This window comes from Xyrauchen texanus, chromosome 37 (genome assembly GCF_025860055.1).
Source record: "Xyrauchen texanus isolate HMW12.3.18 chromosome 37, RBS_HiC_50CHRs, whole genome shotgun sequence".
Classification (NCBI taxonomy): domain Eukaryota; kingdom Metazoa; phylum Chordata; class Actinopteri; order Cypriniformes; family Catostomidae; genus Xyrauchen; species Xyrauchen texanus.
In genome coordinates, this window is record NC_068312.1 from 22,033,122 (window position 1) to 22,053,922 (window position 20,801).

Below are 20,801 nucleotides of genomic sequence, written 5' to 3' on the forward strand. Positions count from 1 at the left end.
TGAAGAGCAACAGGGATGTCTGTTGTCCCACATGGTGGTTCCCCACTCAGTTGTCCTTCTGGTGAAGAGCGTGATAACACATGCTACCTTCATTGTCTCTGACTGGAAAGCAGAGGGCTGCAACATGGAGCCCTCTGAAAGGAAAGTGCTGCAGGAACCTGCCTCACCTGAGAACGGAGCCGGAGGGTTGATGCAATCTCTGAGTGTTCAGAAATGAGGGGGAACTGCCAGAGCCGGTGAGAGTGCTTCCTGGGTGGAACCGGAATTGGGAGGCTGGCAGAGTTGCTGAATGATAGAGCTGAGCTCAGCGAGCTGCCACGGCATCATTTCCAGAGCCCAGTTTAGAAGTGGAGCTCTGATCCTGCTGATGTCCCAGTAAGGTTTCCTGCTGAGACAGGGTGAAGCGAAGATTTGATTACTACACTGGGTCCATCCTGGCTAGATTGTTCTATCACAAAGGCGAAACAAAGAGACCCAAGAGCAGAGGAACAGTTAAAAAGATAATTAGCATGAAAAAAAAAATAACAACAGTAGGTTGTTTTGAATAAAAACACCAGGGGTAAAAGGTTCCCTCACTTGGAGTAAAAACAAGTTTTTAGGAAAGTCCTTTGGCAGTTTTTGATGCTATTAAGTGTTTTGGGAGAAAATTAAATCAAAGGTGCCTTTTATCCAGGCGGACCTTAAGCCCCGTTTACCTTACTTGTCATGAGATCATTTTGTAAATAACACATACATTTTCTCATTTCAAAGGCTGTGGTTAGGTGGGATGCGTCCTTTGAAGGCAGCGGTGTACAGAGCATCCTCAACTTAAAATTATCTCTGTTTATATGTGATGGCCTTTGTATGACAAACTGAAACAGAATGTAGCATGGTTGCTATGACAGCACACCTCGCTCTTAACTCTTCTAAACTTTAGGAGACTTATGACAATGTAGCAAGATTTTTTAGTTTTACTTTTACATTTAGTTTATAATACTTTATTTTACATGATATATTAATATAATTATACATGTTATATACTTTACACCATCTACTGAGGTACTTCAACATAGAAATTAACATAACTTATGAATTTAGAAATTATGACATTCATTGACACAAAGAATTGCGGGGTGTGAGTGCCAATGAAGGATACACCTCTTGCATCCTCTTAATTCATGTTAAAGAAGGTTGTATTTGAAGGCTTCTTTCGGAGTGTCCTACTCACATTTCTGAAATGAGACAGCCTCTGTGACATAAGCGGACAACAATTGTGACCTCCGGAGCACCCAACCTTCAAAATGAGACACAGATTTAGAATTCAGATATGCAGATAGAAATATATTGCATTATTGTGGCAGACGAGCAACCCATTGATTAGACAATACAAAAAGTGGCTTTAGAAGTTTATATATTGTATATTTTATTTTCAAATGATTGAATGTAAGTTGACACCGACCAATTTCACAATTGAAGTCATCAACCGTTCCAGTTCTCAGAGGGCATGTTCTTGCGTTCGGTCAGTGCTTTTTCAATTATATTATTGGTCTATGTATATGCATCTGATGGACACTTTTGGAGTGTTTCACTGGTTTTCAGCATTACAAATTTTAGGATACTGTGTCAAGTTAAAAGTAGTTAAAACATTGAAAATTGCATGTCGAGATCCCTGCATTCGGTTGGGCTTCATCAGCTGTCAAGAAAGCATTCTGTGTAATCTGTGAGATGAGTCGAATGCCCCATTCTGACTTGGTTTGTAAAAACATGAAGTTACAGTATGTACTTCAAGCTTGAATTGCTGTAGTGGTAGGAAAATACATTTAATCAAAGAATGTTCTATGTTATCTATTTATGAGGAGCATGGCTTACAAACCACACGACACAGATGTCTCTGGATATGATTTGAGAATGTGCAGAATGTAAATCTGATTGACCATCTTTTGGGGTGTTCCTGTTTGTCCACATGCACATGTAAAACTCCCTACAGACATTGTTTCCATAGACAAGGCTTTTCTACCCACCCCTCAGCTTTAAGCAGGAGGGAGCTCTGCCAGTTCATAGATAATTAGTACACTAAATCTGCTTAATTTGACACAATCTCACAGCGCCTTCCCTGAGCCTGGAAAAGCATTTGCCTTCTAAATCTCCAAATAACTTTCACACACACTTATCTTTCTGTCTTGTAGACATTACTAAAATTATAAACAAAATTTACAAAATAATATTTGGTAGACGGAAATAAATGTATCTAAGACAGGTTTTTGTTTGTTTAAATATTTGTTGTGAAAGTGAGGGTGTGGAGTTTGAACCATATATATATTCATTTATTTTTGTGTACATATACAGTATATATGGTTTACATATACAGTATATATTATAATTTGACAGAAATGTGTTTTTCTGAATAATTGTCAGTTCTCCTAAGAAAGCATATGTATCATTCACACAGTGCACCATGCTATAAAACACAGCCAGGACTTAGTGTGATCAAGGTTTATATTTCTTAATAATTAACCATTATTTTGCCATTGTATGTGCATCATGTGCTAAAGTGAAGAATGTGGGTTTGTTATCCTGAGGGAACATTGTGCAATGGTGGGTTATTAGTGTACACACACAATTGGACAACTACAGTACATGCATTGAGTTTGTTTGCACCGTTTGCCTTTTCAAAAGTCAATACATTGTAAATAAATAATTTGCTTTGTTCTCTCTCCAAATGAAATGCTTACATTTATATTTACATCTCTTTATCCCAGAGGATATGGAAGAGGATTAGGATATGAAATAGGAGAGAATTTGGAAGGAATAAGAAGAATGCTGAATAGTGCATTTCATTTGTAGAGTTTCCATCTAGACTGATGTTTTTCTGTGTAGTATGAATCTGTCATGATATCCAACAGCAACAATTCTCTGAAGAGTTTAAAGGGATAGTTTACCCAAAAATTTAAATTCCGTCGTCATTTACTATAGAAAAAATATTGAATGAAAGTGAATGGTGACATTGGTGACATTGAATGAAAGTGAATGGTAAAATTCTACCTAAAATCTCCATTTGTGTTCCATGGAAGAAACTAAGTCATTCAGGTTTGGAACTACATAGGGGTGAGTAAATAATGACATCATTTTATATTTGGTTGAACTATGCATTTAATGATTTTCAAGCACTCCGCAGTGCATCAGAAAACATTCTGAGAAAATGAGGACATTTAGATAGAGCTGGATAAGAGAATGTGATCCTTTCAAGAAACATGCAGTATTGTAATAGCCCATCTAATAAGTGAAAACTCACATATGCTGATATGGTTTGTCTTTTGTCTTTTGTTTCAGTATGCAGGAGCGGGCGGTACAGAGGATGAGTACGTGGCTCATGCTTGTGTTTTTGACCCTTCTGTCTCTCTGGGGTCATCTGTCTGATGCCTCCTCGCACCGCAGTCACATTGGTAAGTCAAGGTCAAGGATAATTTGGTCTTAAGCCTTAAGCCTGTTTTTATTGCTTATTTCCATTTTATCCTACAGTGCTGATCATTTTAATGAACCATCTCATTAAAAGTCCAACGATGTGGATTTCATAAAGTCAGATTTGGGTCGATATTACCAGAAATTTTTAACTGATGTTTATAACAAATAAAAAAAAACAGACAGTCAACATATATTTGTTGGCATGTACTGTATACTGTACATTCCCTATCTGTCACTCGCTCGAAGTTGTGTTGATGCAGTGACGCTGGGGGTCGCCCTAAGGAGCCCCAAACACCTCTGATCTTTGAGAAAAGGCAAATGGGAATTGGTGAGTGGAATTTGCATGCCACTCCTCTGGACATACGGGTATAAAAGGAGCTGGCTCGCAACCATTCATTCAGATTTTTTCTTCAGAGCCAAACGGTTGTGTTCAGCGAGATGAATCCTTCTGCAGTTCCATTCATCTCTGAAAACTGTTGGATTTACGGCGCATTACAGTGTTTTTTTCCCCCTCATGCACCTGTTGAGTGCAGAGAACGCCCTTGGGTGCTTCAGCAGTCTAAAAGAGTATATTCGTCCTCTAAAAGAGTATATGTCCTTTCTAAAAGCCCATGCAGAGACAGCGTTCATGGACTGGTCATGTTCTCACTGCGAGAAAATTACCATGGCAACGCTGCTGTCACGGCTTTCCTTGGTCAAAGGGAAAGCTACCCCAGCAGCTCCCTTCTTTAGTCGTTCTGCCTACGGGTATGAGGCCATGTTGGTTAGCACTGGGGCAATATGGGGAAATCTGAATGCTCCGCCGGGTAAACCCCCAAGGACTTCCCATTCCCCAGGATGCTTGTTTGCCCGGTCAAGTTCTGCAATGATACCACCGGCTCGTCTCAGGACGAGTTCGCGATCTTATTCGGGGCTTGCGAAGCGGATGAGCTCTCGATTGCAGCATCGGAGAGCGGGCTGGTCCAGTCTGATGCTGAGGACTCGAATATCCCGAGTCGCAGGCCGACACGGAACTGGAGGCCTTGCTTGCCCAGGCGGCTGCGAGCATTGGGCAGGAGTGGAACCCTCCACCCTGCCCTGAACCCTCGCGGCTTGATGATTGGTTCCTGGGCTTGGAGTGCTGCTCACGGCCGTGCCCCGCCTGGTCCCTTTCTTCCAGGAGGTGCATGAGGAGCTCTTGAGGTCAAGAACCCAAGGAAGGCTTCTAGGCGGCCATGAGACTGGAAACCCAGGGACTTGGAGACCCGATGCAGGCCTAGAGCTGGTAAGAAGACCACTCTATCCCCCGGTGCATGCCATTGTTGGAGAAATACAGTAGCTAGCTAGTCAAGACTGTTTCCTGAATCCATAGTAACTGTCGAACATCCATCGCTCGAACCATGTTGGTTCAACAAAATAGAGCTGTCATTAATGATGTTGCACAGGGGGTAGAGTATAACTTACACAAATATTAAATTATAAAAGCTCATTTACACATACATCAGAAAGCCATTTAATGCGAGAAACCAGCATAAGACAGAAAAGCTGCATGCACACTGTAATGTGACAGATACATAGTGCATGCAGCACACGGATATATGTAGAAGGTTTCCCTCTACATTAGGCTTCAGTGTTCCCCGGACACACTTGAGAACAGGCGCACTTATGCGTTAACATAAACACCCAAACACTTAATGTGTTCTCTGGCAGAAACCGTGTGTGATAAAGCACTTTCTCTTAACAGCCTTTAATCCCTTGAACGGCTGCATGACGGTTCTGAATGTCATTTTCTGCAAAACCCCAGAATAAGTAGTTTTCTCAAATGCATGTAAACGTGGTCAAAGTGTTGACAGAATTAAAAATGTTTATGGAATGAAAGATATAGAAGCCTCGGGAAACACCAAAGTGTTGAACTATGTTGGTAATGATGAAACTTGTGACCATACTGTAGTTGGCTAACAATGCTTTTGGGAATTAAACCCCTGATTTGTTATTTTGCTGGCAAATTTGAATTTATTAATCTTTTTTCTATTATGGCCCCCTGACATATTGCTCTAGGTCCCTTACCTTTTTTTGGTATGTTAAACATTTACAATGTTCGAATCCCACTCGAGTCAAAACGACAATATGACTCACAATGTGATGTTAATTTTCTGTTCAGTTTCACAACATGCGGCACATAGCATAATTTGTCAATAAATTGAGCATAATTTCTCAATTAATAATTTGTCATGTTACATAATATTTTTGCAAATGTTTAGGTTACCTGACAAAACATTTTCACTGTGTATTTGTATTGTGTTCTCCTTATTTCTTTTCTTATATTATTCTCATTTGTTAGTCAATTTGGATAAAAAAAAACATGGCTGTAAATGTAAATGATTGAATAAGAACTCCAGGTGTGAGCCAGTCAAAGCAGAAGAAAGAGTTCAGATAATCAGTTAATTACACACTACTGCTTAACAGGTCAGAGCAAGGTGACTGAACGCACACTCACTAAACCACTGGGAGGGAAAAACGAATAACTCCAAACTCTTCTTCTCTACAAGCAGCAAAAGCTTCAGGGACAATGAGCTAAATGAGAGTGAAGTATTTGTCTCACACACACGCACACACATAAACACTTACCCAGGGAATATGGCCAGGAAGTTTACTGTTACTGTAGGTCATTCTTTATGAGGCTCATCCTCTCAATAAAACGAATATCCCCGGAGAGAGATAGAGAGAGAGAGAGAGAGAGAGAGAGAGAGAGAGAGAAGTAGGGAGAATGGTTGCAGAGAGCCAGTGAAAGGCATAAAAAAGAAAGAAAGAGATAGAACAAGTGAGACAGAGGTGTGGAAAGAGAGACAGAGACAGATGAGTGTGTCAAAGATGAAACGTGGCTCTTGCAGATGACTGCAGTCCTGAGCTCTTCCAACCACTGAGAGAGAATGTGTGTGTGTTTTGGTGTTTTGGCTGTGCCCTTCTGCCCTGTAAAACATGAGTCTCTCTGTCTCTTTGGCATGTCCTGAACTTACCCACCCCAAACAAGACACAAAGTAAGGCCAGTGACATCAAACTATGAAGAGGGATATGTTGTGTGTTTGAGAGTGTGTGAGGGTCACATTGTCACACACACCTTGCTGACCGATGTTGCTGTCGTGTGACACATTTTATGATTTCTGTCTCTCCAGCCCTGGTTTTATCCTCAATCTGCCCCCTTCCTCTTATTCTCTTTCTTTCTTATTCTCTCTCTCCCCCTCTCTCTCTCTCTATCTCTTTATCTGTCTGTCTGTCTGTAAAAACAGACAAAACCCCAAACTTTATATATTAAAAAGTTAAATAAAAAATTGTGGAGTATTTGTGATGTTTTCACTGTGATTTAAGGTTATACTATAAACTGAAAATACTTAAGTGTTTCTCGCACACAATAACATTCAAAAAGTGACTCTGTGCAGTTATTCACTGAAAAAAAATGACGAGTAGGATTTATGTCAATTTTATTTAGCAGGTTTTGGCACACAGTTTTAATTTAAGTAAAAGTACATTTGAATGGTATGAAATTAAGTAAAAACAAATAATTTCATGAGTGAGTGAGACACACCTGCCGGGTGCCCCTATCCAGAGTAAAATAATTTTAAATGAATCCATTTGTTTGTACCACTGCTACCGGGTGTATTCCCAAATATAATATATTTCCAAAATCGTAAAAAATAATCCCATTCTATTGCTTGAATCCATTGAATTAAGTTATAACCTAATTTTAATTTATCTAATACTAAGAACAGAAAATCCCATTCTAGATGATCAAACACCTTCTCGGCATCAAGAGATATTAATAGTGAAGGTGTTTTTTTCTGATTCAAATAATGAATAATATTGAACAGCCGTCTAGTTTTATCAGATGAATGACGGCCTTTAATGAATCCGGTTTGGTCTAACTTTATTAACTTAGGGAGAATTACTTCTAATCTCTTTGCTAACAGTTTTGTAATAATTTTATAATCACAATTAAGCAAACTTATAGGCCTATATGAGGCACAAATCTGAGGGTCTTTACCTTCTTTCAAAATAACAGAAATTCTAGCCGTTTTCATAGATGCAGGAAGAGTATTATGACTAGCGAAGTCATTAACCATTAACATAAAAACCAATTTAAGTTGTGGCCAGAAAATTTTATAAAATTCTCCAGAAAACCCCGTCTGGGCCTGGTGATTTATTTGCTGACAATGAATTAATTGTAGAGAGCACCTCTTCCTCAGTGAAGTTTTTATTGATGGTTAGTTGATCTGAGACTGTAACCTGAGGTAAATCCAAACGATCTAAAAAAGCTGTTGCCTCAGGGATTGAAATATTTTCTGATTTATATAAATTATTATAAAAATCAAAAAATGTTTTATTAATTTCTAATGAATCGTATGTTACATTATTTTCAGTTTTAATGGTCATTGTAGTTCTCTTAGCTTGTTCCTTTTTTAAATAATGTGCCAATAGTTTACCTGGTCTGTTCCCAAATTCATGTATTTTTTGTTTCAAATACATACTTTTTTGCTTAATGTAATTTGAATGGTCTAAATTAAAATTTGCTCTAGCTATAACTAATTTATTCCAATTTTCTTCAGATTGATCTTGCTTATGTAGCGCTTCTCTAAACAACAGATCTTCCTTTAGACCTTTAGTAATTGATTTTCTTTCTTTATTTTTATAAGAGGAATATGATATAATATATCCTCTCAGAGTAGCTTTTTCTGCATCCCAAAGTATGGATGGGGCTATCTGAGATGATAAGTTAAAAGTATTAAACTCTTCAATCCACTCTCTCATTTTCTTACAAAACATTTCATCTTCTAATAGCAAGTTATTAAATCTCCACACTTTAGATTTGTGAACTTCATTTAAGGTCATGTCCAAGGAGACCATTGCATGATCTGATATAGAGATTTCATGTATTTCACAAGATGAAACAAGCTTCATATAGTTTTTAGGAAAAAAAAAATAATCTAAACGAGAATAAGACTTATGCCTATTGGAAAAATAAGTATAGTCCTTTTTTATAGGATTAATTTCTCTCCATACATCTATTAACCCTGTTTCTAATCCCAAAGCACGCAACATTTTTGCAGATTTAGGGTTAGAACCTGCAGAGTGTGAAGATCTATCTAATTTTGAAAGAGTTAAATTGTAGTCTCCTCCCATTAAGCCAAATGTTGTACATTGTATATTCAGAAGAGAAACCATATCAGAAATAAATCTAGGTGTATCTATATTAGGAGCATATATATTAAGTATAGTAATCTGTTTGCCCCAAATTTTCCCGTTCGCCAAAATATATCTTCCCTCTGTGTCTGAAATCTGATCAATTAATTCAAAAGATATGCATTTATGAACTAAAATTGCAACTCCTCTACTGCTTGATTTAAAAGATGAGAAAAAAATCTGTCCAACCCAGTCTTTCTTCAGTTTAAGATGTTCTTCAGGCAAAAGATGAGTTTCTTGTAATAAGGCTATTCCCACTTTCTCTCTTTTGAGAGCTGTAAGTATTCTTTTCCTTTTAATAGGATGTCCTATACCCTTTACATTCCATGTAATTAATTTTAATGATTTATCCATAATAATCTTTTTAAAGAAAAGATAAAGAAAATACTCTTACAACCCTTCAGGCTTACATAACAGGTAGAATCTTTAAAATAAAAAAAACAACAAGGAAACAGAAAAAAAACTACATTTAACACAGACAAAACCCACCCACTCACATACATATAAGCTAACAACAAAAAGAGTTCCATCTGCACCACCCAATTGCCGGGTGATATCTATTGTTATTTTGTCTAAAAGTTAGGGTCAGTGTAATCAAGTTTATAGGCTACATACCCTGATGCAGCTTGTGGAGTGTCCCCCCTCCCCCGTTCATAATAGTTCTTATAATAACCAAACAATTGTTTTCTAACATATCCTAAATAACACATTATCCCTACATATCCAAGAGGATATAATCAACTCACAAACATTAGCAATCCTGATGCAGCGAGTTACTTGCACATTGCAATAAGTGCCTTTTATTTCTTCCTTTGTTCTCTCTCTTCAAAGAAAAATATAAACAGAGAGAAACATTTTTTTTTTTTCAAGAGATTATTTGGTATTCTTAAGTAACTAAATATAGGCTAACTGAATCAATGTCCAAGCCATTATATTTTCTAATCATACCTCCAGTATGCAGTTCAATAATCAACATGGATTCTCGTAAGCAGTTTTATATAATCCTTTTTCTTCCAAATCTTTTATTGCTGCAGCTGGAGTTGGGAAGATTGTTGTAGACCCGTCACCGTTGAAAACTTTTAATTTAGCAGGAGCCATAATGTGCGTTTTGATGTCCTGGGCCTTTAGCTGTACTCTGATGGGCTTGTACAGAGATCTTTGTTGTCTCACCTTGAAGGAAAAGTCGTGATCAAAATAAATCCGTGTGTCTTTTAGCGTTACTTCCTTCCTTGTCCAGGCCGCTTGCAAGATGCGTCTTTTAGTGCTATTATTGAGGAAGGCCACAATAATCGGCCGGACCGAGTCTTTACGTTCTTGATAAGTGCGATGAGCACGAATAATGTTCAATTCTCCCGGTACTCCGAGTTCTTTTCCAATCAGCTGATCAAGAAATAATATAATGTCGCTCCCTTCACTCTTTTCCGCTACGTTATAAATGCACAAATTATTTTGTCTCGACTTGTTCTCCAGGTAATCCATCTGTTCAACAAGTTTATTCATTCGAGATTTCACCCATTTCGCAGTTTTCTGATTATCAGCCTCGGCATCATCCAAATCACTCACCCGAGCTTCCAGCTGATCAACGCGCGTTTTTGTCGCGTCAAACTGCCGCCATGTCACCGGAACTCCATTCTAACAAAATAATCCCATTCTAACAAATCAAAAACTTTTTGGCATCAAGTGAGATTGCAGCAGCCGGAGTCTGATCATTTGCCACTGACCACATAATATTGATGAAAAGCCTAATGTTATCAGAAGAGCCATGGTGCTGAATAAACCCCACCTGATCTATATGTATAAGAGATATCATAACTTTACTTAATCGGTTAGCCAGAATTTTTGATCAGAGAAATTGGATGGTAACTCTTGCACTCAATTGGATCTTTGTCCTTTTTAAGAACCAGACTGATCCAGGCTTGTGTCATGGTTGGTGGAAGCTTTCCATTCTTTAATGATTCCGTATAAACTTCAAACAAAAATGCCAGATTCAAAAGAGCCAATTCTGTAGCATAAGATCTAAAAAATTTAATGGCAAATCCATCTGACCCTGGAGTTTTGCCTGTAAGCAAGGCCTTAATTACATCGCCAAGCTCCTCCAATCAAGAGGAGAATTTATCTCAGAATCAAGATGATTTTTTCAGTTTAAGGAGTTCTAATGGTTACACAAAGTTTCTAATATCTTCATCAGTAGACAAAGACATGGAACTATAGAGATCAAGATTCTTTATTCTTTAAAAGCATTATTAATATCAATGGTTGAGGTAAATATTTCATTGAGGGAATGGAGAAAAAGACACGCTCTGCTTTATATATCTAGCTAAAAGCTTCCCTGCTTTGTCAAAATATGACTGTCTTGTCCTGAATAGCCAAAACTCCACCTTCTGTGGCAAAATAGTATTATATCTGTATTTCAATTGGGTCAATTCTCTGAGGCCATCAGATGGCATTTGATGATTTAGCTCTGCCTCGGCACTTTTAATATTCCCTTCCTTTTAATGTCCATGAGGCATACTGTATAATCCAACCCCTAAGAATCGCCTTAAGTGCCTCTTAAGCCATGCCCTCAGAGGATACTGAGGACCAGTTGGTCTCCATATAGACATTGATTTCAGCCTTTAACATTTTTTGGAATTCAGGATTTTGCAAAAGATATACTTTAAAGCGCCAACAATATGATTTTTTGAGGTTTTCTACTTTAGGACTGATACATGATGATGCATTGTAAAGATAAAAAATAATAATTTTTACCTATAAGCTAGATATTTTTTTTTTTGTAAATGTAGAATTTTATAATTGACTTAATATTTTCAAATTCACACTCTTTAAAATCTTTATACTAATTCCTTTCTGCTAGAATTACTTCACCACAAAATAATTTTTATGTTGGTGCAGCTATCCTTATGAGGACTCTCCATAGACATAATGACTGTTATCTTGTACGAACTATAGACTCTATCCCCTAAACCTAACCCTCACAAAAAACTTTCCACATTTTAACATTTTCAAAAAACATTGTTTAGCATGTTTTTTAAGCAATTTGAATGATGGGACACTAGAAATGTCCTCATAAACCACATTTATAGCATAATACCATTGTAATCACCGGTTTATAACCTAAAAAAAGTCTTGTAAACCACCCAAACCCGCCCAGTCTTACACACACACAATGATGAATGATATGTGTTTGCTGTGTATAGCTGTTGAATGTATAGCTACAGACCTATCACCCTGACGTCTGTGGTCATGAAATAATTTGAGAGACTGGTGTTGGCCCACCTGAAGGACATCACAGGACCCTTTTTAGATCACCTTCAATTTGCTTATCGAGCAAACAGGTCTGTGGAGGATGCAGTCGACATGGTATTGCATCATATCCTGCAAAATCTGGACAGACCAGGGACATATGTAGGAGCGTTTTTCTGGACTTCAGTTCGGCTTTCAACACCATCATCCCAGCTATACTCCAGACTAATCTACACCAGCTCTCTGGTCTCACGTCTGTCTGTCAGTGGATTACCAGCAGCTTGTGAGACAGGGTAAATTCACTTGTACAATCAGCACTGGTGCCCCCCAAGGATGTATGCTCTCCCCACTACTCTTCTCCCTCTAAACAAATGACTGCATTGCCAAGGACTGCTCTGTCAAGCTCCTGAAGAATGCAGATGACACCACTGTCATTGGCCTCATCCGAGATGATGACGAGTCTGGATACAGAAGGGAGGTTAAACAGCTGGCTGTCTGGTGCAGTCAAAACAACCTGGAGCTGAATATGCTCAAAATGAGATGATTCTGAACTTAGGAGGAATACCCCAACACTGTCCCCTCATCATTCTAAACAGCACTGTGGCAGCAGTGGAGCCATTCAGGTTCCTGGGCACTACCATCTCAGAGGACCTGAAGTGGGAGACCCACATCATGAAAAAGGCCCAGCAGAGGTTGTACTTCCTTCGCCAGCTGAGGAAGTTCAACCTGCCACAGGCGCTGCTGCTACAGTTCTACTCAGCAGTCATTGAGTCTGTCCTCTGCACTTCAATAACTGTCTGGTTTGGTTCAGCTATGAAATCGGATATCAGAATACTACAAAAGACAGTTCGGACTGCTGAGAGGATAATTGGTTGCCCCCTGCCCTTCCTTCAAGAACTATACACTTCCAGAATGAGGAAAAATGCTGGGAAAATCACTCTGGACCCCACTCACCCTGTCCACTAACTTTTTGAACTGTTGCCTTCTGCCCGACGCTTCAGAGCTCTGAGCACCAGAACCGTCAGGTACAGAAACAGTTTTTTTCCCTCAGGCGATCCATCTCATGAACAAAAAACTGCCCCATTGTGAAATAATTATGTGCAATTTACAGTCTAGTCTTTTAATATTTATCCAACACATCCAACTTCTTCTGCCATTAAATTCCCTTGCACTTTATATAACAGATTTGTATTTAGTTTTGCACTACTTATGTGTATGTGTGAATGTATGTATGTGTGTGTCTGTGTGTGTATATATGTATACGTGTATATATAGTGTATATATATATATATATATATATATATATATATATATATATATATATATATATATATATAGTCTTATTGTGTATTCTATGTATACTTTATTTTCTATTCAATTTTTATTTTATTTTAATTTTTTAATAAAAAATGTAAATAATTTTTATTATTGTATACAGTATGTCTTGTATATGTTTTGTATTGTTGTGCACTGGAAGCTCCTGTCACCAAGACAAATTCCTTGTATGTGTAAGCATACTTAGCAATAAAGCGGATTCTGATTCTGATTCTGATTGAATTGCTACTGATGTATCAGATCTCTGTATCAGTGGTTATTTGCACCAGTATATGAGTTATTCTGTTTATATCTGTGAGGTCAGAATTCTTTTTGTTCTAATATCTCAGAAGACAGGCCATTTCAGACTGTCTGACAAAAGAAAAGATTAAAAAAAACTCGCAATCCTTTAACTCTTGTTTTCTTGAGTTTTAAAGTGAATTCAGTGCAAGATTATCTTATGTGTTAGCTCTTCCTGTAACTGTTCATAGCCTGTCCGAGCCCATATGGCCTGTGAGAGATGCAGCTGGGAAATTAAAAACGTGAAACTTTCATGCCCGCTGCTCTATTCCATCTGTGGGATAAAACATGTAGGTCACACCAGCATCAAATCCTCCCTGAGCTGCTCAGACTCATTCAGTTGAATTCACATATCCACAGACATGCATGTATTTAAATCTTATATATCTAATTTTTCTTTAATTATTAGCATTCAATTTCACTTAGTCCTACATTTATGTTGTGCTACCCCTTAAAGTGATTGTTCAGTCAAAAATGAAAACTATTATTAAAGTTATTTACTCATCCACATGTTCTTCCAAACTTATATACTGTTAATTAAGGAACGTTTTTGAAGCCCTTTATGCAGCCCTTTTGATATGATGAGTTCATAATATTCATGGCTGTAAATCTCCAAGAATACCGGAAAAACACCATAAAAGAGCCATAGAAGTAGTTTGTGTGACTCCTGTGCTATATTCCAAGTTTACTAAAGCCATAAAATTGCTTTGTATGAGTAACAGTCTTTATTCATTAATAACCTTCTCCTCTGTTGCAACGTTCTACTGGCACATCGCATTCAGTTAAGACTTGAAAACTAATGCTGTTTTACTGTTAATGACATCACATCTGTTGTGTGATGTTGAAGCATTACATTTGAATCTAATCACAAATGCAAATCAGATTTCAATGCTTTAGTATAGAAGAAAATTTACATTGAATAACAACATCAATTTTGACCTATTTCTCACATAATGCTATCATATGGCTTCAGAATACTTGGAAAGTAAGTATGGACTACATTTATGGTGCTTTTATGGTGTTTAATTTTAAGTAAAATTTCACCTTTGTGCTCCTAAGAAAAAAATAGCAATGTAGGCTTGCAATGATATGGGATTTTATTTTTGTGTGAAGGAATTTTTGCTCTATTAGTATTTGATCATTCCTAACAACAGTATTGTTTTTTCTGAAGAAAACATGCAGTTTTATTTATAATTTGCTAAAAATAATCTAACTGGTGCAAAGCCAAAAAACAGAACAAGTTCCTGTAGCAGCTCAGGAGATATTTAATGTTCTCGCCTCGGATTGGTCAGATGATTATTCTATGAGTGTATGTGTTAAAGAATGCTCTAGAGTAAGTGATTTAAAATGGGCATTTATGAGTGTCTTAAGCAGGTTGCTTGAGCTTGATGGGTGTTTATGTATTCCATCAGAGCGTGGTGTTTAATCGCTGAGCAGATGGCTGTGAGCTCACACTCTCCATAAACAAAAACAGCTTCTTATCCATCAGGCATCCCGATTACCGCAGAATCAAACATGTATTCAGGCAGAATTCTTCTTAAGGAAATGTGCTGACACATTATCCTTTAAGAATAAAGAAAAACGTACTGATAAGTGTGACTCCTGTGTTCACCTAGTGGAGGTGTTATTTTGAGTGAGCTATGGAAAGGGATCTTACTGTATAACATTATTATTACAAACGTTTGAAGCTAGATTATACACAGTACTGAAAAGCTGTCTTCTATTTCTATTTTAGAAATATGGATAAACACTCTGTTGGAATTATTTTCTTTTTGTTGTTCTCCCTCAGATTAGTTAACATACATTATTCACTAGTAATTAGAGACTGACACTTGATGGATAAAAGGTTTGAATCTGCAGAAACCTAACTTTTTGTTTATTGAAGTGACATTTTTATGGCAATAGAAATACAAAGCTTTATTACAGCAACATAAAAGTGTACACTTGTAAGGTCAAATGTCTCTTGTTAAGGAGATCCTGGCAATGGGGATTAATAAAAAATGGAGGGTTGGATTAGCAGTTAGTATGCTCTGACACATTGAGTAATGGTGCTCATGTGGACAGCGCAAGTTCCAGTCCAGCAAATGGTATCTGCAAACAGATGATGCAAGACCCTTTCTCATAACTATAGTAACTTAACTTATCTTTACCATTTTTCCAAAGTCATATTTATCTGACATATAAAGCCAGTTCTTCTCAAGTTCATAGGTTTGATATTTTACTATATAATGAAAAGACATTTAGAGATTTTTTAAGTGTGACTTAAGTGTCTGAAGACTTTTGGTCAACTGAGGGGAGTGTTGGAATATACTCTGGATTATAGAAAGAAAGAAAGACAGAAAGACAGAGAGCAGTGTCCCCTCAGACATGTTCAGTCACATTCTCATAGAGTGGTTTTATCAAGGTTCTGTATAAAAGTGCTGACCCCTGTCACATGGACCTGGGGGAGATCAGTCACACTGTAGATATGTATTTCAAGATGCAGATGGAGCCAGCACTTGGGGACAACACGTTGTCCTCTGACATTTGATGAGACTCTGGATGACAAAACGGAAATGAGGAATAGATGAGAGTGTAGAGGAGGAAGAAACACAGAAGCATAAGATGACAGGAAAGGGGAAAGGTTCTGTTTCTCTCAAATTGGAGCCAAAGAATAACATCTTCAGCTTCAGCAGGACTGGACAGCCATCAAAATGTTACCTTTTTTATTTTTACCCCTGCTTTTGTCTGTGATGGCACTCTCAAGGATTTGAAGTGTATTGGAGGATATTTGTTTGAGAGTTGGCTGTTTACAGTGGGAGTTTGACAGAGGTGTGGAAATGTGGGTCAGGCAGAGAAGGAAATGCTGACCCCTGGATTATTGAAAGAGGCCTGACCAGCAGCAAGGTCATGTGATACTCAGGTCTGGGCATGTTCTCCTCACATCTATTCCCAAAGGCCTTTGTCTGACATTTCTATTGTTCTATTGATTTTAAAGCAACGTTATGCTCATGTTCACTGTACAGGGTATCAGCGGTATAGTTCATCACATTAACTATGGACGTGACCAAAAAAGTAACCTCATGTCTATTCCCACATATATTTCAGAATATTCCATAAACAACAATTTCCTTTATATAGAGTTGTATATACCATTTGTAAAAAAATATATAATTATAAATATATATACACTGATCAGCCTCAACATTAAAACCACTTACCTAATATTGTGTAGGTCTCCCTCGTGCCACAAAAACAGTGCCAACCCAAATCCTGCTGAGACTGTTGTGCGTGAAAATCCTAGGAGATCAGCAGTTACAGAAATACTCAAACCAGCCCGTCTGGTACCAACAATCATCCATGCGGTTATCTAATCAGCCAATCCTGTGGCAGCATTTCAGTGCATAAAATCAAGCAGATACAGGTCAGGAGCTTCAGTTTATGTTCACATCAACCATCAGAATGGGGAAAAAAAATTATCAGTTATTGGCATGTTTGTTGGTGCCAGATGGGCTGGTTTGAGTATTTCTGTTACTGCTGATCTCATGGACTTTTCACACACAACAGTCTCTAGAATTTACTCAGAATGGTGCCAAAACCAAAAAATATCCAGTGAGTGGCAGTTCTGTGGAAAGAAATGCTTTGTTGATGAGAGAGGTCAACAAAGAACGGCCAGACTGGTTAGAACTGACGCAGTCTACGGTAACTCAGATAACCGCTCTGTACATTTGTGGTGAGAAGAATAGCATATCAGAATGCTATTCTGAGATGCAGCTTGGCACTGTTTTGGCGGCATGAGGAGGACCTACACAATTGTTATGACTTGTGTGGGACAGGAGGAGGCAGACGAGTGGTTAGGATCCAAGTGCGGTTTTATTGGATAAGAACAAAAAATAAACAAACTCAGGAACAAAGTAAAAGGTCCACGATGGGAAAAGGAAACTAAAGTACAGGCTGGAACACAGGAGGGGTGCAGGAGTGGCTGGGCAGCACACATCCACGGAGGGTAGGGTAAACCTGAAATGACAGAAGGGTAACCTCGGAAGAACAGACCAACTGGCAGGGAACACGAACAGAGAGAGAGAGAGAGAGAGAGAGAGAGAGAGTCATAAACGACATAAGCGAAAACATGAAACGTCAACGCACGACAAGGGGAAGGGAAAACAGCGGGGTTTAAATAACGAGACACGGTAATGACAAAATGACGGACAGGTGCTGACAATAACACAGTGACAGGGCCGGAAAAGACAGGAAGAAGGGAAGTGTAGTTTTTCACAGAGACAGTGAAACACGGGCGGACAACAAGGAAGACATGACAGGAAGCGTGAGCGGTGAGACAGAAAACACGGAGCGGACAACAAGGGAGCATGACATGGATGTGACTAGTGATGGGTGAAACAGAAAACACGGGGCAGACGACACGAAACACGGTGCAGACGGCACGAAACATGGTGCAGATGACACAAAACCGTGACAACAATATTAGGCAGGTGGTTTTAGTGATTACTTTGCCAGGACACCAATTTGCTGCTGTTCAGCAGAGTTTGTCAGTTTAAGCAGGGTGCAGTGAAGCTTACATGTTAATGCATTGATCCATGCAAATCATTTAAGTTTTTAAAAAGAGTTTACAGAATTTGTCATGTGGTAAATTAACTGGTTTGATACCAGCCAAATGTATTTTTTAAAATCATTGAATCAACCTAAATGCATCAGGTTACACCAACAAAACTATGTTGTTTAGATAGAATGTTTAGATAGAAATTATTAATTGCAGGTTACTCATTTTTTACAGTGTAGGCCTATATGCACATGTGTTCCACTGTGTCTGTCAATACAAACAAAGTAGGAGATTAATTATTGACATTGAATTATTTACTATATTGACAGCCCAGTTTAATTTCATTAATCACCTGTAAAGCGATCAATGGAAAGGAGGAGGCGAGAACCGGCTTGTCAATATAAATAATAGTTTAATATAAAACTTAAACAAAAGACAAACACACCCACATGACAGACATTTCCGTAAACTATCTCTCTCTCCCGCACGATCCTCTGCAGTCGACCTTAATCCCTCTCGGGAGGCTTGATTAGCCTAATACGGGACCAGGTGTGTATGATCACGACCCGGCCCCGCCCTCCACCCTGCCACATCACCCAAGGCTGTTTATTTGTTGCCAAAGTATTGATTTAGAGTACTATCGAGACAGAGGTACCAGAGGCTCGAATCATACCAAAGCCAAGATTTTGGTCTCAATCCAACCCTACCTCTATGAACTTTGTCCTTTGTGATTCCATTCTCTCTCAGTGAAGATCTGTGTCGATTAAAGAGAGTAGGTTTATATTTTACATCTTAAGGCCCAGGTATACTTCATTTTTGCGTGTTCCAGATTGATTCACGCCTGATCGACCGCATTGTCTTTGTGAGTATACTTTTCTGACCGCAAACGAATAGGAAAGCATTCAAAGCATGCACAGCCAAGGTCCAATTGTGTGAATCAAGAAAATCTAAGCGACACATGGTCAAGCGGCTGTGGTGATGATGCAATTTGCGTCACACATACTGTGCGTGGAGCATTCCACAATGCGCACACCCGAAGTAAACTTTGGACTTTAGTGTGTCTCACACTCATAATATTTATAATCTCTTCAGTATATCTGTTTTGGATGTATGAATATGGCTTTTTTTCAGGTTAGATGGTCTGTAATTAATGTTTGTGTTGACGATGCTGTGACAGAGAGAGAGAGAGAGAGAGAGAGAGAGTCAGAGAAAAGGGTTAGGGCAAAGTGCTTGCTGGGCAGATTTTCTGCTCAGCCGTCATTTTACATGAACCTCTACATTTCGCAGTTATCAGGCAGAGATGATCTCCTGTCTCCTGCTACGGGGCTTAAATAATCTAACACCACACTCTCCCAAAGAGAGCATATGCTGGGGGACAGCATGTTAGAACAGATTAGTAGATTAGAGGGCAGCAGAGCAGATCTCTCCACCTGCAGCACTGCATGCAGGCCTCTCGCAACCAGTCTGCGGCAGCTTCGGAACGGCCAGTCACTGCAGAAAAGACACAAAACACAAACCATAATAAATATCCCCAACATGACAGTGATCTGAAATGTGTGCGAGGAATAGATGCTTAAGACGGGGTTTATATTTTTGATAATCTTTTAATATTGGAACTTTAAATAAAACACAAATGCTATTAAAATACTCATCCGCTTTTTTGTGCTAATCCAACTTTATTATTACATAGTACATTTGCTGGCCAAAGAGAAAGAGAGAGAGGCATTAAGAGTGTGTGTATGTGAGTGTGTGCCATAGAGAGAAGCAGAATCCACAGTTCATCTCCTTTTTGCATTATTCTGATATTTAATTTTGCTTAGACACATCTGCACAGAAAGTGGTTTTATTAATAGCACATTCTCGCCATCTGTCTCAGTTATATTTATGACACGTTCTGGGAACACTTTATGTGCAAGAGAAGTCAGTTTTTTTTTTTTTATCCCAACCATACAGATTTTCAAAACTGACGCATAATCACACATGAGAGAAATCTGCTTAGGGAAAGCAGTAAACAACAACAACTGTTCAGGCTGTTTCGATGGCCTAATATTGCCTGTTCTGACATATTGTTCTCAGATATCTCTGGAACACCATAGCATATAAATGGCACATTAGCTGTGTTCCAAAGCCTAGTGAGCTGCTGTATACAGTAGGTAGGTGATTACTAAGGCAGCTTCCTAACAGAGATAGTCATAGGGGACTGGTTTCGAATGGTCTACATAGGCATGCCACATTCTGCATCCCACACAATTGGCACTGCTTGCATGAAACACACAGGAGACTCAACTCACAATTGATCGCTGTAGAGTTTGATGTTGTTATGGTTATTGTTTATGGAATTTTCAGGATTTCCTGCACTGATTTTGGGGGGAGATCTGCAGAATTCTGCAAAATATATCTTAAAAATATAGTATTTGTTAATATTTCTCGAACAGACCAAAGTGTACCTCACTATTCAAATCAACTGGGAGTGTAGGATTTCGAAGAATTTGAAATCATCGGCCTGTGGGGACATTAAAAAGCATTTATGGTCACAAGCGTCTGACGCCTCTCAAGAGCATGATGGTGGGGGTCCGGTTAGGAATGACAGCACATCCTCTGGATGCCGATCAAGATATTGCAAACATTTATGCAGTGCTAACGAAATTCTTGACCGACATGGTGGACCTTGCAGAAATACATTGAGCGACCGCATCTATGGAGGCTAAACTTTCCACCCTGATCATAAGAATGGATGAGGCTGAAAACAAAT

The 20,801-nt window shown here is 38.5% G+C and overlaps 1 protein-coding gene across 3 annotated transcripts in view; it reads left to right on the forward strand.

Annotated features, from left to right (window-relative positions):
* LOC127631339 (chemokine-like protein TAFA-2) overlaps positions 1–20,801 on the forward strand; it is a 172,137-nt gene that overhangs the window by 114,077 nt on the left and 37,259 nt on the right. For all 3 annotated transcript variants that reach the window (XM_052109445.1, XM_052109444.1, XM_052109443.1), the window contains exon 2: positions 3,310–3,422. In XM_052109445.1, the coding sequence (XP_051965405.1) occupies positions 3,311–3,422 (112 nt within the window). In that variant the 5' untranslated portion in view covers position 3,310. The remainder of the gene's footprint in view (positions 1–3,309; positions 3,423–20,801) is intronic.